This window comes from Panthera onca, chromosome C1 (assembly GCF_046562875.1).
Source record: "Panthera onca isolate mPanOnc1 chromosome C1, mPanOnc1 haplotype 2, whole genome shotgun sequence".
Classification (NCBI taxonomy): Eukaryota; Metazoa; Chordata; class Mammalia; order Carnivora; family Felidae; genus Panthera; species Panthera onca.
This window is the reverse complement of record NC_138346.1, coordinates 163,617,641-163,631,428: the sequence shown is the minus strand read 5'-3', so window position 1 is coordinate 163,631,428 and position 13,788 is coordinate 163,617,641. Positions and strand designations below refer to the sequence as shown.

At 33.7% G+C, this 13,788-nt stretch overlaps 1 protein-coding gene across 6 annotated transcripts in view; it reads left to right on the top strand.

Moving 5' to 3' along the window:
- Window positions 1-13,788, top strand: part of LRRC7 (leucine rich repeat containing 7) — a 561,274-nt gene that overhangs the window by 515,675 nt on the left and 31,811 nt on the right. For all 6 annotated transcript variants that reach the window (XM_078451792.2, XM_078451793.2, XM_078451796.2 and 3 more), the window contains one exon: window positions 7,348-7,440. In XM_078451792.2, the coding sequence (XP_078307918.1) occupies window positions 7,348-7,440 (93 nt within the window). The remainder of the gene's footprint in view (window positions 1-7,347; window positions 7,441-13,788) is intronic.

Genomic DNA, 13,788 nt, shown 5'->3' with positions numbered 1-13,788 from the left:
TGGGAAATTTTGAAACTCCCCAAATGAATTCTGTTGCGTGGCCAAGGCTAAGAGCCAATACTTTAGATACTGTATAACTCAACAATTTACTGCTGGGTAATTACATTATTGTCACTAATTTGATACATACATTGTCCATAATTTGCTGAATATTTTTAAAAGGAACTAACATTAACTTGGTTTTTCTTTTTTGCAAATGTATAATCCAAGGCAAAGTATATTTATATATATGTGGAACATACAGATATCAAAGCAGAAATAGGAAAAGAAAAACATCAACATGATGCTTCAAACATCTCAAAACCCTTTCATGTATTAACTTATTTAATCCAATTAATAATGATCTGATAGAGGTAGAGCATTTTCTGTTTTATTAACTAGAAAAGTAAGATTCAGAGAAGTTAACGTCTTGCCTGTGGTCACACAACCATTTAGAAACTAAGCTGGTATTAAAATCCAGTTTCTTGAGTCAAACACATTATATGCTGCAGCCTGCTGCACTATAGCCAAACACAGAGATCAAGAGCAAGCCCACATGGAAACAGTAAACTATGGAAAAATAAATCCCCGAGTCCATGTCTGCCCCAGACAAGAGGACACACCCGCTAATCAACCTAACATACAAGGATGACAGGAGTTCCATAGATGTCTCTTGCCAGTTCCCATGAGTATACATTCAAACTAAAGTTTGTCCCTGAAAGAGAACTTACTACCTTCGAATTACATTAGAATTAACTTCTGTGAGTTATACAAAGTGATCTGCATCCCTCATATTCAAGGGAAAAGAAACAAAACAAATTGCAAAACCACCCCAGTCTACCTTGGAAGAAATCATTTTTTTTAATATTTAATAATATGTGGAGTACATGAAACAGTTGGTGAAAAGATAATATTTCAGACATTTCTTTAGATGCTCTGGTCAGCTGCCTAAAGAGCTCATAAGGGTGAGCCTTTCATCTGTTGAGGCCAAGTGAAGAAAACATTATTCTGAGTGTTTGGTATAAGAACAATAACTTGGAAAATTTTATTTAAATTATGGATTTTTAAATTAAAAGGTAATAATTTGATGAAGATGGTTAGAAAATAGGTATTAAAATGGTTTTAATATATGTTATTTACTCAGTTTGTTTCAGGGACATCCCATACCTCATTCTATTCCACTTAAAGTATTCCTATTTATATTTTTCCTCTAGAATTTTATTCTTCAGTAACCAAAATAATACTGCAACTCTGAAGTTATAATCCACAGTTTGAAACAAATAATGTGTAACTCAACACCACAAATTCTACAAAGTAGAGTTCAGTAAACACTGCAGTAGGAACAGAAGGCCTCTGTCAGTGTTCCACTAAATATATGTTTGATTTCCTTGGTTTCTTTCCTCAAGTGAAGGAAATGAAGTGAATGACCTTTATAATTTATTTACAGACAAAAAAGCATTTGACTTTCTTTTTTTATTTTTATTTAAATTTTAGTGAGTTAAGCATTTGAGTTTCTATTTCTTAGATACACACAGAGTCAGCTACTTTTTTCTGGAAGATCTAGAAAATGGTACATCAGAGGACTTTACTCATTAATCTTTAGTATGTCTTTTCAAAAGATTTAATTAGCACTTTGAGTTGGACTTACATCTCTAATTCACAACAAAAAAAGGTATGAACATAGAAGAATAAAAAATTTAACTATTCTTGAATATTAACATTTATATATTTGATTATATTATATAATTATCACATATTATCATATAATTATTACAGTATATAATTATATATAGTATATTAATATATTATGTATCACGTAATATCAGATCATGTCATTATATAAATCATATCATGTCACACTTCTGCTTAAAAAGCCCTAGTGGCTTTGAAATTTCTGGAATTATATATATCCTGGCCCCTGCCAGTCTCTTTCGCTTTCCTTCCACTATTCTTTCTCTAGTCATGCTGAACCTGTTGTTGTTACAGCTTTATTGATATAATTTACACACCTTGAAGTTCACCTGTTTCAAGTGTACAAGTCAGTGGGTTTCGTATATTTATAAAATTGTGCAACCATCACCATAATGTAATTTTTAAACATTTTCATCATTCCAAAAAAAACTTTGTACCCATTAACAGTCACTTTCCATACGGCCTCCCCTTCATTTCCTCCCAGCCCTAGACAATCACTCATCTACTTTGTGTCTCTATACATTTCCCTACCCTGGGTATTTAATGTAAGTGAGATCATACAATATGTGGGAGTTTTGTGACTAATTTCACTCAGCATAATGTGCTAAGTGTAGAATGTATTACTAATTCATCCCTTTTTGTATTGCCAAATGATATTCCATTACATGGATACACCAAAAATTATTTATCCATCAGTTCATGGACATTTAGATTATTTTCACTTTGGGGCTGTTATGAATAATATTGCTAAGAACATTCATTTCTAAGTCTGTGTGTGGATGTATGTTTTCATTTTGGGGGGGGAAGTTACTTAGGAATAAAATTGCTCAGTTTCACAAAATGGTAATTGTCATTTTGAGAAGTTTCTAAACTAAGTTTCCAAACTCTTGTGTATAGTGGCTACCACAAACTACATTCCCACCAGCAATGAATGAGTATTCTAATTTCTCCACTTTCTCACTATTATTTATTATATTTATATATATATAGTTATTACATATATGATATATTATATATGAAGATTATTATATATAAAATAAAAAATATAGATATATCTATCTTTTTATTATAGCTACACTATGAAATAGTATGTCATTATGATTTCAATATACATTTCTTTAATGACTAATGATGTCGAGTGTCTTTTCATGCATTTATTAGCCATTCATATGTCTTCTCTGAATAAATGTCTATTAAAATTCTTTGGCCATTTTTAATTAGGTTATTTGGCTCTTTCAATTCTTGAACTGTAAGGGTTGTCCATATAATCTGGATATAAGACCCTAATCATATATATGATTTGCAAATATTTTCTCCCATTCTGTGGGCTGTCTTTTCATTTTCTTGGTGGTCTCCTTTGGAGCACCAAAGTTTTTAATTTTTATAAAGTCAATCATATCTTTTATCACATTTGGCTTCATATCTAAGAAATCATTGCCTAATTGAAGATCATGGAGATTTACTCTTAGAGTTTTATAGTTTTAGCTCTGACATTTCAGTCTCTGATTTAGTTTGAGTTAATTTTTGCATGTGGTGTGAGGTAAGGGTAAAAATCATTATTTTGTACGTGGATATCCCATTGTATGGGATAATGGTACATTGTCTCTGTGCCATTTTTTGAAAATACTATTCTTTTCTCACTGAATCACCTTGGACCTTTTGTTGAAAATCAGCTGACCATAAATAGTAGGTTTTGTTTCTGGACTCCCAATTTTATCCTTGTGCCATCTTGTTGTTTCTTGACTTTATAAATACCCATCTGTCTTTAGGGCATTTAAAATAACTGAGTTGGAGGCTGGCAGTTTTGCCATTTTTCTTTTTGTTTGTTGCTTCATCTTTTACATTATTCATACTTCTGCTAAAATGTCACTTGAGCATTTGAAATGTAATTTCTTGGCTGTTCTACTTAAAATAGCTCCACACTCCTGTTCCATCACTCTCTACTACCTTCCCTGCTTTATTTTTCTCACAGCTCATCTCACTATCCAAAATTGTTTATTGTTTACATGCTTACTATCTGTCTTCCCCACTAGAATGTAAGTTCCATGAGGGTAAGGATATTTCTTCTGTCTGACAAGATACCTGGCACGTGGTAGGAAATCAATAACTATTTGTGGAATAAAGGCATGAATCATGATTTCTACAATTTTTATTTTCAAAGCTATAATGGTTTTACCAAGCAGGTAATTTATTAATTGGAGCATTCCTTTGAATAACTAGCATACTTACTAATAGCTGATCACATGTTTTAAGAAGGAACCATTATATACTTTTGACAATGCATATTTGAAAGTATCTTTTGTCACACATCATATTTCTAGGGGATGTGGCGCTTTGTTTTAGGCCTACATAACATGATCCGTCCAAAGCATATAGGCTGAGAATAGGAAAGTGGGTGATTATTCAAAGAGAAATTAAGGTTATAGCTACCAGAATTAGGATGAATGGATCTTGAGCAGCAAAAGCAATAGGTATCCATTGAAAGCTTTTATACATACTGCTAGGAAAGACAATGGTAATTAGAACATATCATAGTAAACGGGTTCATTACAACATCACCAAATATTCTTCTGTAATGCAACTCCCTAAACCTGAATGACACCTCCCAACACACACACACACACACACACACACACACACGTGTTGTTTTTATGTCACGTGTATACACAAGTGCTACCATTTCCTTTGTTCTTGGCACTAGGTTGTAGAGCATTGCAAGGCCAAATCAGATTACTACCTTCTAGAGATTATAGACTATGACCTCACAGGGCCTCACTGCCACACTAACAATTCATTTTATCATAGACATCTCTAAATTAAGACCCGGTATTTTAATTAGAGCAAGATTGACAGAGACCCAGATGCATCAAGTGATGGAAGCAGCCTCTAAAAGAAGCAAATACACCCTTGACTTCCAGGCTGATGTTTATATTTTCAGCCAGAAATTTCATTCATTGATATCAATATATTAATAGAAAATTAAAATGCTATTTTCATTAAATAAGCTATTTATTAGCCTCTTAGTTCTGACCTTTTGCTAGAAAACCACGTTTCCGCTTTGATAATCCTCTTTCGTTTCAGACTGCTTCTTGGCTGTGAGGTATCGTCTCGTCTTACATTTTATGACCCTGTTACCAGGCAGGTGGAACTCCTTATATTTGAGATGATACTCTCTCTGACATGCTTTATGGGACACAACAGTCACAACACAACCTATTAGCCATACCACAGCATGCCCAAGGGCAGTCTAGCTTCAGATCAAAATTTATGGCTGTTTGTCACATTTATAAAACCACAGTGTCATCTTTATTATTTCTATTATTAAAAAATTTATTGAGGCAGTTCTTCATATAGTTGGCACATATGAAATTTGTTTCCCTTAGATTTTTAGTGCCTTCCAGATTGACAATAATATAAAATAGATACAGTTGGTACATTGAAAGAGAACAACTGAAAAGTACTCTCGGCAATTTACTTGTAAATAAAATGTGTTGCATATGTTTCCTTTCAGGTTTTATAGTGGCCTGGGGAAAGCCAAAAGTGTATATACCTTCCACATAGTTCATTGTACAATATAAAATGTTCACATGAGAAAGCTGTAACCCAAATCTCAAATAATTTAATTGGAAATGCACAGATATATGGGAAAACACAAAGATAAAATGTTTAAATTATATTAGTTTTTTTCTTCCTATTTTCTAATTAACCACTAATAACAAAAAAGGACTACAAGGTAAACCGGTATATTGAATAAAGCAAAAATATTCCTTCAAGCTACATCAAGCTATTATATGTTCATATCCACAGATGGTGAGCCATATAAATACAAAGCTATTATAAACTGTAGTTGCTAATACCCTATGATAACTAGTTTTAACAAATCTAGCTCAATTAGAAGAAAAGTTATAATTAAACATATCTTTAAAATAAAAATATGGGAAAGTACTTATGGTAATTGCAGTTACCCATAATTTAGAAACTATTCATTAAAGACTCTACCATAAAAATCGCATTAGTGGATAGTTCTTTGCCCTTGTGTTGCAAGTAAACTCTGTAATAGTTTAACATTATTTTATTATTATGAAATATGATAGTAAATTAAGGGTAGTCTCATTAAACAGCCAAACCTAATTAATCCAGTTCCCGGCAACTCATAATATATGCTAATTAAGCCAGGCACAGTACTCAAGTTTGCCTTGATCTATCTAAGAGGTAGAGATTAAAGATACCTTGAAAATAAAAATATAGAGAGCATTTGGGCATGTGCATTTGTACATAAGCAAATCAACGGGCTAACTAAGCAGGATTGCTAGGGAAAATAGTAAGCTACTTAAGAAAGCAAACATTTCCAATAATCTTTAGGAACTTTCCCAGTATATATTTATATAAATACAAAATATATGCTAATGTATTTCTTTAGGTTTTCTTCTTAATTCCTTATTAATCTTTTGCCTCCCAATCTCTAGTAACACTTGGTTCACCTAGTTCCAGCACTTGTTCTGTGCTTAGAAGTTATAATAAAAGTGTGGGGTTTTTTCTCTTTCTTTCTTTATGTAACCAAAGTGTATGCTACCTCTGGGGTCCCAAGTCTTTCAATCACCTAGGGTCACCCCATCCCACTTTTCATGAAAAATTAGCTTTTTAACCATGGTCCTCATACATATCCTAGCTCAGAATCATCAAGAATTCCTAGGTTTGCTATAATTCCTCTAGGTCATTCATGGCAATGATTTTCCTGGATTCTTGATCTACATTTTGCATACACTATTACAATAGCTAACATCTTAGCATGATTTGGACCTATTCCTGGTGCCATCTTTTCCCCATAGGTCTCAAAGCACAAGGCTCTTGTGTTTAACAGACTTTCATTTGGGCTTAGGAAGATAATAAAGCACAGAATACTAGAAGATTATCCTTCACGTTCCTAAATACTCATCGATTATTGCCTATCACCGTTTCTCCATATCCTTGACCTCTTTCTTTTCCAGTGTCCTCTGTCTTCCAAGGGCTCTAACTGTCCCTCCAGGAGCTGGTGACAAACCCAAAATATTTATTACTGAGCATTTCATTCTTCCTCTGTTCCACATACACTCAGACTATGGTCAAAAGTTCTACTCTTTTTCAAAATAAAAGCCCTATATTTCTAAACAATAGAACCATCTACCAGGGAGATGAATTGAACTACTCTCCTGGAAAGCAGTGGCAACTTAATTAAATAACCATATTTTCCCCAAATGTACACTTGCAAATTTTCCTTCACTTACTCATACAGTCCCTTCTAAATTGATCAGAATATATGTGGATTTAAAGTAGGTAATTGAAATAATGCACAATCTTGTTATTGAGATATTAATTGAGATAATTATTGAGATAATTAATTGAGATATTAAGATATAAATCTTAATTTTTAAAAACTGTTTGTCAAAATGTATTCCTACACATAGTAATGAGTAAATTCTTACTAATATCTGCTTTACCAGGTAATTTCAAGCTAGTTTCAATGATAACTTATGCCTATAGGAGCACTAAATAGTTTGTCTTTTCTGTACTGAGTTAATATAGGCTAACCCTGACAACTTAAGTGAAATGTGAATCTCTCTACTGTGATGCAGTTACTTGAAGATATTTAGCCTTGATATATAGTTGATCACTTTTTTTTATATCTTTTTTACATAGTTTTGTGTGAGAATAGAAAAGAATCCTGGCCTTGGATTTAGTATCAGTGGTGGAATTAGTGGACAAGGAAATCCATTTAAACCTTCTGACAAGGTAAGAAGTGAATTTCTTATTGACAGTTTTAATTAGGAAAACACTGTCTTCTACCAAAGAAAAAAAAAGTCAGAAAAAACCTACTGGGCTTTAATAAACTAGCTAATTATTAATCCAATTACACACTTTTTCAGCACAAGGGAAACGGAATTCACTGCAATGCTTGACAAATCCTAAGAATAGGGAGAAAATTAAGCATTCTCTTTGAAAGAAAAGGTTTTTTGGTTTTTTGTGTTTTGTTTTGCTTACATTTGTATATATTTTCAAAGAAAACTATACAGGCAGTTTATAACAAGTTGTTTCCAAAAGTTTACTTGTAGATCACTTATTTGGGAAAATGTTTTCTCATAGTAACAGAATGATTAAATAATGCTTCATGGCCAGGGCCAGCTGACTGAAATCTCTTTAAGTTATCATGGTCATAATGTATTTCACTAATAGAAGTATGGACTGAAAGACCACTGAAAATAAATATTCTGTGGGAAAATTAAAGTTAGCCATGGCAGAAAAATCAGGGCCTCCTCTTATGCTTAGCCCTGTTTGTCACACCATGAGTAAAAGTTCACCACTACCTCAATGCTGAACACCGAACATGCTGTCCAAATTCATATCTGGCCTGTATGATCCCATTGTGGACCTGGACCACCTGATTTTTTTTTATTTTGGAAAAGTTACCCTGAGCTACCCTGCTGGCATCAGAGTTTAATGCTCTCAACTTTGAATCAATCAGTAATTATAATTATATTATAATTGATGATAATTGAAACTATTTGCTTTTGACCTCATCAAATTTAATTGCATTTAAGTGGCTTAAAACTTTGGGATGATGAAAACAGACAGAAATTAGATACGAATGAAACTTCCACAAGGTCTCGGTTTACCTCTGAGTCACAACCTGGGACAGATTCTTTCCACTTATCACTATTATTTAAAAAAAAAAAAAAAAAAACCATACATCAATTTCTGGTCATAAAACCTGCTTCTGAAAAACCATGGATGCCCCTGCTCTGGAGATTTCTATAGCCTGAAACAGGATTTTATCTCTTAATTTCCTCTACTTCTTCCATCTTCTTGTTTTCAAATATTGTTTGTGCCCTTCTTTGTTTCCTTTCTGGAGAAGAAGAGAGGAAGAGGTAGACTATAAGGTAGAATTATTCACAGCCAACATATTAAGATGGAAGGGACTATAAAGAATTCCCCAGTGGCTATAGATAAGCGTTCCTTCGGTCAACTGGTTGGAGCAGCTATTCATATATAAGTAATGTATATGAGGCAGCCCTATGTAATTAGGGGAATGCCAGTTAGAAATGTCTGTGCATCATTAACTACTGCCTTTCTACTTTGAAATGATGTTGAGGATAACCACTGATATAGAATTAAAATACTCATGGTTTAGCAGGACCAAGTGTTTATTTAATTTTGATAAATTATCAATATATCTTAAGACAAAAAAATTATGAAAGTTCACAGTTATCAGAAACATATGGTGGTATTTTTAAAAGACTCAAATCATTATGTTTTATTCATCTTAACCCTTCTCTTTGCCTCTGGTTTCACATCTTCTCCCTAAATTCTTCCGATGAGAAGTTAATAATCTTATCATTCTTAAGACAGTTAAAATCCAAAAGACATGTTTTTCACTCCTTTCTCAAGAGCATGTACATTTTTTATTATATTTTTGGAAGGTACAGGGTAATAAATGTTTTTAAATTAAGGATGAACAGATTGCTAAGTAATCAAGAGGTCTGAATGCTGTTGATTTTCTGCTGTGATTTTCAAGTGAAAGAGACAGTAAATGTGAGACTTTAAAATTATTCCTGTAATTCTTCCACTGTGACAAATATGAACGCTTTATAACTATTAATTTAATTTCACATTTATGACATTTTGATGTCTCTAGTGAGACTGAACTATTTCTATGACATTATAATGTGCTCTTGTGGTTAAATACAACGGATATAAAGCTTGAATTGATACTGTGTCCACTGAAAGATTTCCCCTAAAAAGCACTTTTATTCACCTGATTCCTCTCTAAAACACTTCACAATCTGAAAAGTGAATCTCTATTATTGCAAAATTGGTGGGAGTAATTAAAACTTCCAAATATGCAGAAGACTGTCAAGACTGCTCTTAATTTATTGACCACTTTTGATGTCACACCAAACATATGGTGGATATTTAGTTAGAAGTGTCCAGAGGATCTAAGATATTGTATCTGACAATTATTGCAAGAATTTAATTCACTCACAAGGAAAGGAATTAATCTCTTGGAAATTCAGTTGCATCTCTTTAGCCCCATGTCCCATTCTTATAGTGGTTGCATAAAATTTAGAGTAGAACCCAATGCCTAAATTAAACTAAACTATACTAAACTAAACTAAACTTAAACTAAACTAAAAATGCCAAACAGTAAGAAAATTAAAATGAACTTTAAAAATACTCCTCTCTTCACTGCTGAAAAACAGACTGTTTTTTCATCAGGTGGCTAATTTACAGCTGAGGGTGAGGAGAACCAAATTAAACAGATGCTTAAATTCAACAGATACTACCTGAGTCAGGGTGGATGCTTTGTAAGGAGTCCTAGTCAAAGTTAAGCAAAAGCTTAAACTTTAATATGATATATATTCACTTTCAATAAACAACTCATGGATTAGAAATATTCTCCAGGGGCACTTGGGTGGCTCAGTCAGTTGAGCGTCTGACTTCAGCTCCGGTCATGATCTTGCAATCAGTGAATTCAAGCCCCGCATCGGGCTCTGTGCTGACAGCTCAGAGCCTGGAGCCTGCTTCAGATTCTGTGTCTCCCTCTCTCTCTGTGCCTCACTCACGCTCTGTCTTTCTCTGTCTCTCAAAGATGAATAAATGTTAAAAATAATAAATAATAATAATAATAATAATAATAATAAAATAATTATTAAAAAAAGAAATATTCTCCAAAGCACACTGTATTATTTTACTTACTGTTGATGAATGAATGTATGACTGTTTTGTAATGACACTCAAAATTCTAAATATCCAAGATTCCTGGATGTCTTCAAGGCATTGAGAACTTTCTGTATAAAGTAGCCAGTAGATTTGTTCCATTCTCTTCATTATGATTAATGGGAACCACTGTTTCAGCCAAATATCAAGGTCCATTGTGAGACAGGATCCAAACGGATTGCCTATATATAGCCAGATAAGGAAAGCATGAAGTGTGAAGTAATCATCCCAAAACGCTGGAAATATGAGAATAGGGCAAGAGTGAACTGTGTTGTTCAGTCTGGTAGAAGTTCCAATTTAAATTCTGGGGTTGCATGAGTTTATGCAGAAAATACTTAAGACATTCCAAAAGCTAACTGAGGCTTTAGGGGGAATTCAGGATTAATCCAGATATGGGGACTATTTTGTACTGGACTTTGAGAGCTTCAGACAGCACCTGGTCTTATAAACTTAACTCCTCTCAAAGAGCACAAGGTAGTCCTAATCAAATATAGTCTCCTGGGGCTAAATGGATGGAGTACCGTTAGTCCTACAGCTTGTGTCATTGTCAGAACAAGGTTTAATAACTGAACAGACCAATTGACTTATCATGGAGTTCATTATTTTGGGCTCACTGCCAGGTGAAAACTGCTTTTACATACTTGGAAAGAGAAAAACAGATGAAAATGGCCCTATATAATGCTTGCCTCTGTCCTCCCAGTAAGTGGATGGAAGCCATGATCTGGTCTCTTATCATAGAGAAACATTGCTGTCAGGATAGCCATATGCTTCAGAGAGATGAAAGATTTTGATCTAACAAATCTGATGATGATAATAATAAAAGGAATAAGAATAATAGCCTTTAATTGAGTATCTACAATGTGCTGGTCACTCTGTTAGGCTCTTTATGTACATGCACTTATCTGATCTTCCTAACAACTTGTGTTAGTTGAGTATTATTATCTGTCATTTTGCTGAGGCCCAGAGGGGTTAATTAACTTGTCCAAGGTCATTTAGGTAATATGTGGCAGACAAGATTTGAACACAAATTGATCTGACTCCAAATCCTTTTCTCTTAATAAGCACTATGATGCATGCCACACTCTGCAAATGCCACTTAGCGGAAGAGCCACATGACAAATTTATACCCTGTAGAGTTGAGACTAATATGATATTCTAATATTGAAAGTATTACAAAATCCTTTAATTAGTCAAGTCTAGATATTTGCTTCAACAAGTCCTTGGAAGTCAGCATGTATTCTCCATTGAACCTAGATAATTAGAAGCAGACTGTACACAGTGGATTGCTAAGCAATTATATAACTTTTGCACTAAGGTATCATTAGAGTGGTGATTCTGCCAGTGGAACAAACCACAATAATCTCTGCCTATTTTTAAATGTACATGGGATAATAACTCATGATTGCAAAATTCAAATAATTGACCAATACAGTTTCCACTGGATGTTGTTAGAAAGAAGAGACTGGATTAATGGATGACTGATACTGTATTGTTGTAGTGACTTCGTAAGTCAGCCCAAGACCCTGTAGATGAGTGAATTTTAAATGATGCGTTCACATAGTTCATCATTCAGAGACTGATATCCCTCCTTGCCTTATTTAAGGAGGAAGGATTAAGCTCCTAAAGTTTAAAGATATTAAAGAAAACTCTTAGTCACTTTTTCTATATATTCTAAAAGTATAGTACTGAACAGTCCCACGAACAATCATCTAGTCATAGTATCAAAATGAAAGCTATATTATGGATATCCTCAAAATACTTGATATCAGGAAATACACATACTGGGGCACTGGGACCAAAGAATCACTTATTCTCCACCATTTTATCATAATACCCACATTCAATTGATGCCATAGAGTCCACCCATATTTCCACGGATTTGGGCAATCTGTATGTAGACACAGAAATGAAAAAATAAAAAATTTAAAAATGCCTTAATTTGTCTACAGTACAGGTGAAGTCCCAAGCCCAAGAAAAATATTGTAAACATGGCAAATGTGAAATATAATTGCCAAGAAACCCTAAATAAATGTTCTGGAATTTCAGAATAAGTTATTATATTCTATCCTACGTCACTTCTAAAAGATTGACTCCAGATGCCAAAACAGCCTGCAACAGGACTCAACTTTACACTCTTCCTTCAACACCTAGAAAAACAATGGGAGTTTTTCTTTGTGTGGAGATGAGCACTACATCAAAGGAAAGTTTTTATATGATAAATATTAAGAGAAGATGTATTATATGAGCAGAATCAAAGCATTTACTTGATACCTTTACTCAGGAATAATAATACTCAGAGGCACACTGGGCAGTGGCAAGTTAGAAAATGCACAAGAATAATTTTCCAGGTTTGCTTAGATTCATGGCATTGGGTAATTGGTAAACAAAAAGATTCAAAAGATACGTTCTTGGCCTATGAAAAAGGTACATGCCATATGTCTATTTCTTGTCATGTATTCTTCACAGATATAAAAATCAAGAATAGCAAACACATTTGTCTAGAACTCCACATAGCATGTGATTTATATTTACTACATAAATATTAAACTGCATATAAAGGGGCACCTGAGTGGCTCGGTCGGTTAAGCGTCCGACTTTGGTTCAGGTCATGATCTTGCGGTTTGTGAGTTCAAGCCCCACATCAGGCTTGCTGATATCAGCCTGTCACTGCAGAGCCTGCTTTGGAACCTCTGTCCTCCTCTCTCTGCCCATCCCTTGCATGTGCTCTCCCCCCAAAAAATAAAATAAAATAAAATAAAATAAAATAAAATAAACAAAACATAATACATTCTTGGTTTCAAATGTGTGAAACTGCAAAGCCCTTTTTCTTTAACGTACCCTTTCTAAAAAGTTACACAGATAACAAATGAAAACATTAACATATATAATTTCAAATAATATAGCAATATAGAGAGACAAGAAAAACAAAAACAAAAACAAAAACCTTCCTTGTCACTCCACGCTATACTGCCAATGCACAGCCTTGGCCACTTCATCAGTCAGTGTGTCAGGAATTTACAACTGTATGCCTTCCAGACATTTACCACTGGCCTTTTTGACCTCCTGAGTTCACTGCCATCTCTGAACAACACTTCTAGCAAGGTCTAACTATACAACGATGTGTTAGCCATTATATAAAGCCAAATTAAGTCTAACAGAATCATAGTTTGACTGAATATAGCTTACAAAATAATTTTTCACTTAAAAAATGTTATTTTAGCATAAATGACAGAAAAAGTTTTCACTGAATTCTTCACTTTTCACTTCATTATTTTGAAATGGACAGATAGTGCCAAAAATTATACCATCGAAGGGGCTTTGAGGAAGTCTGCAGTGATGATAATCAGAAAGCTGATTACCGATACT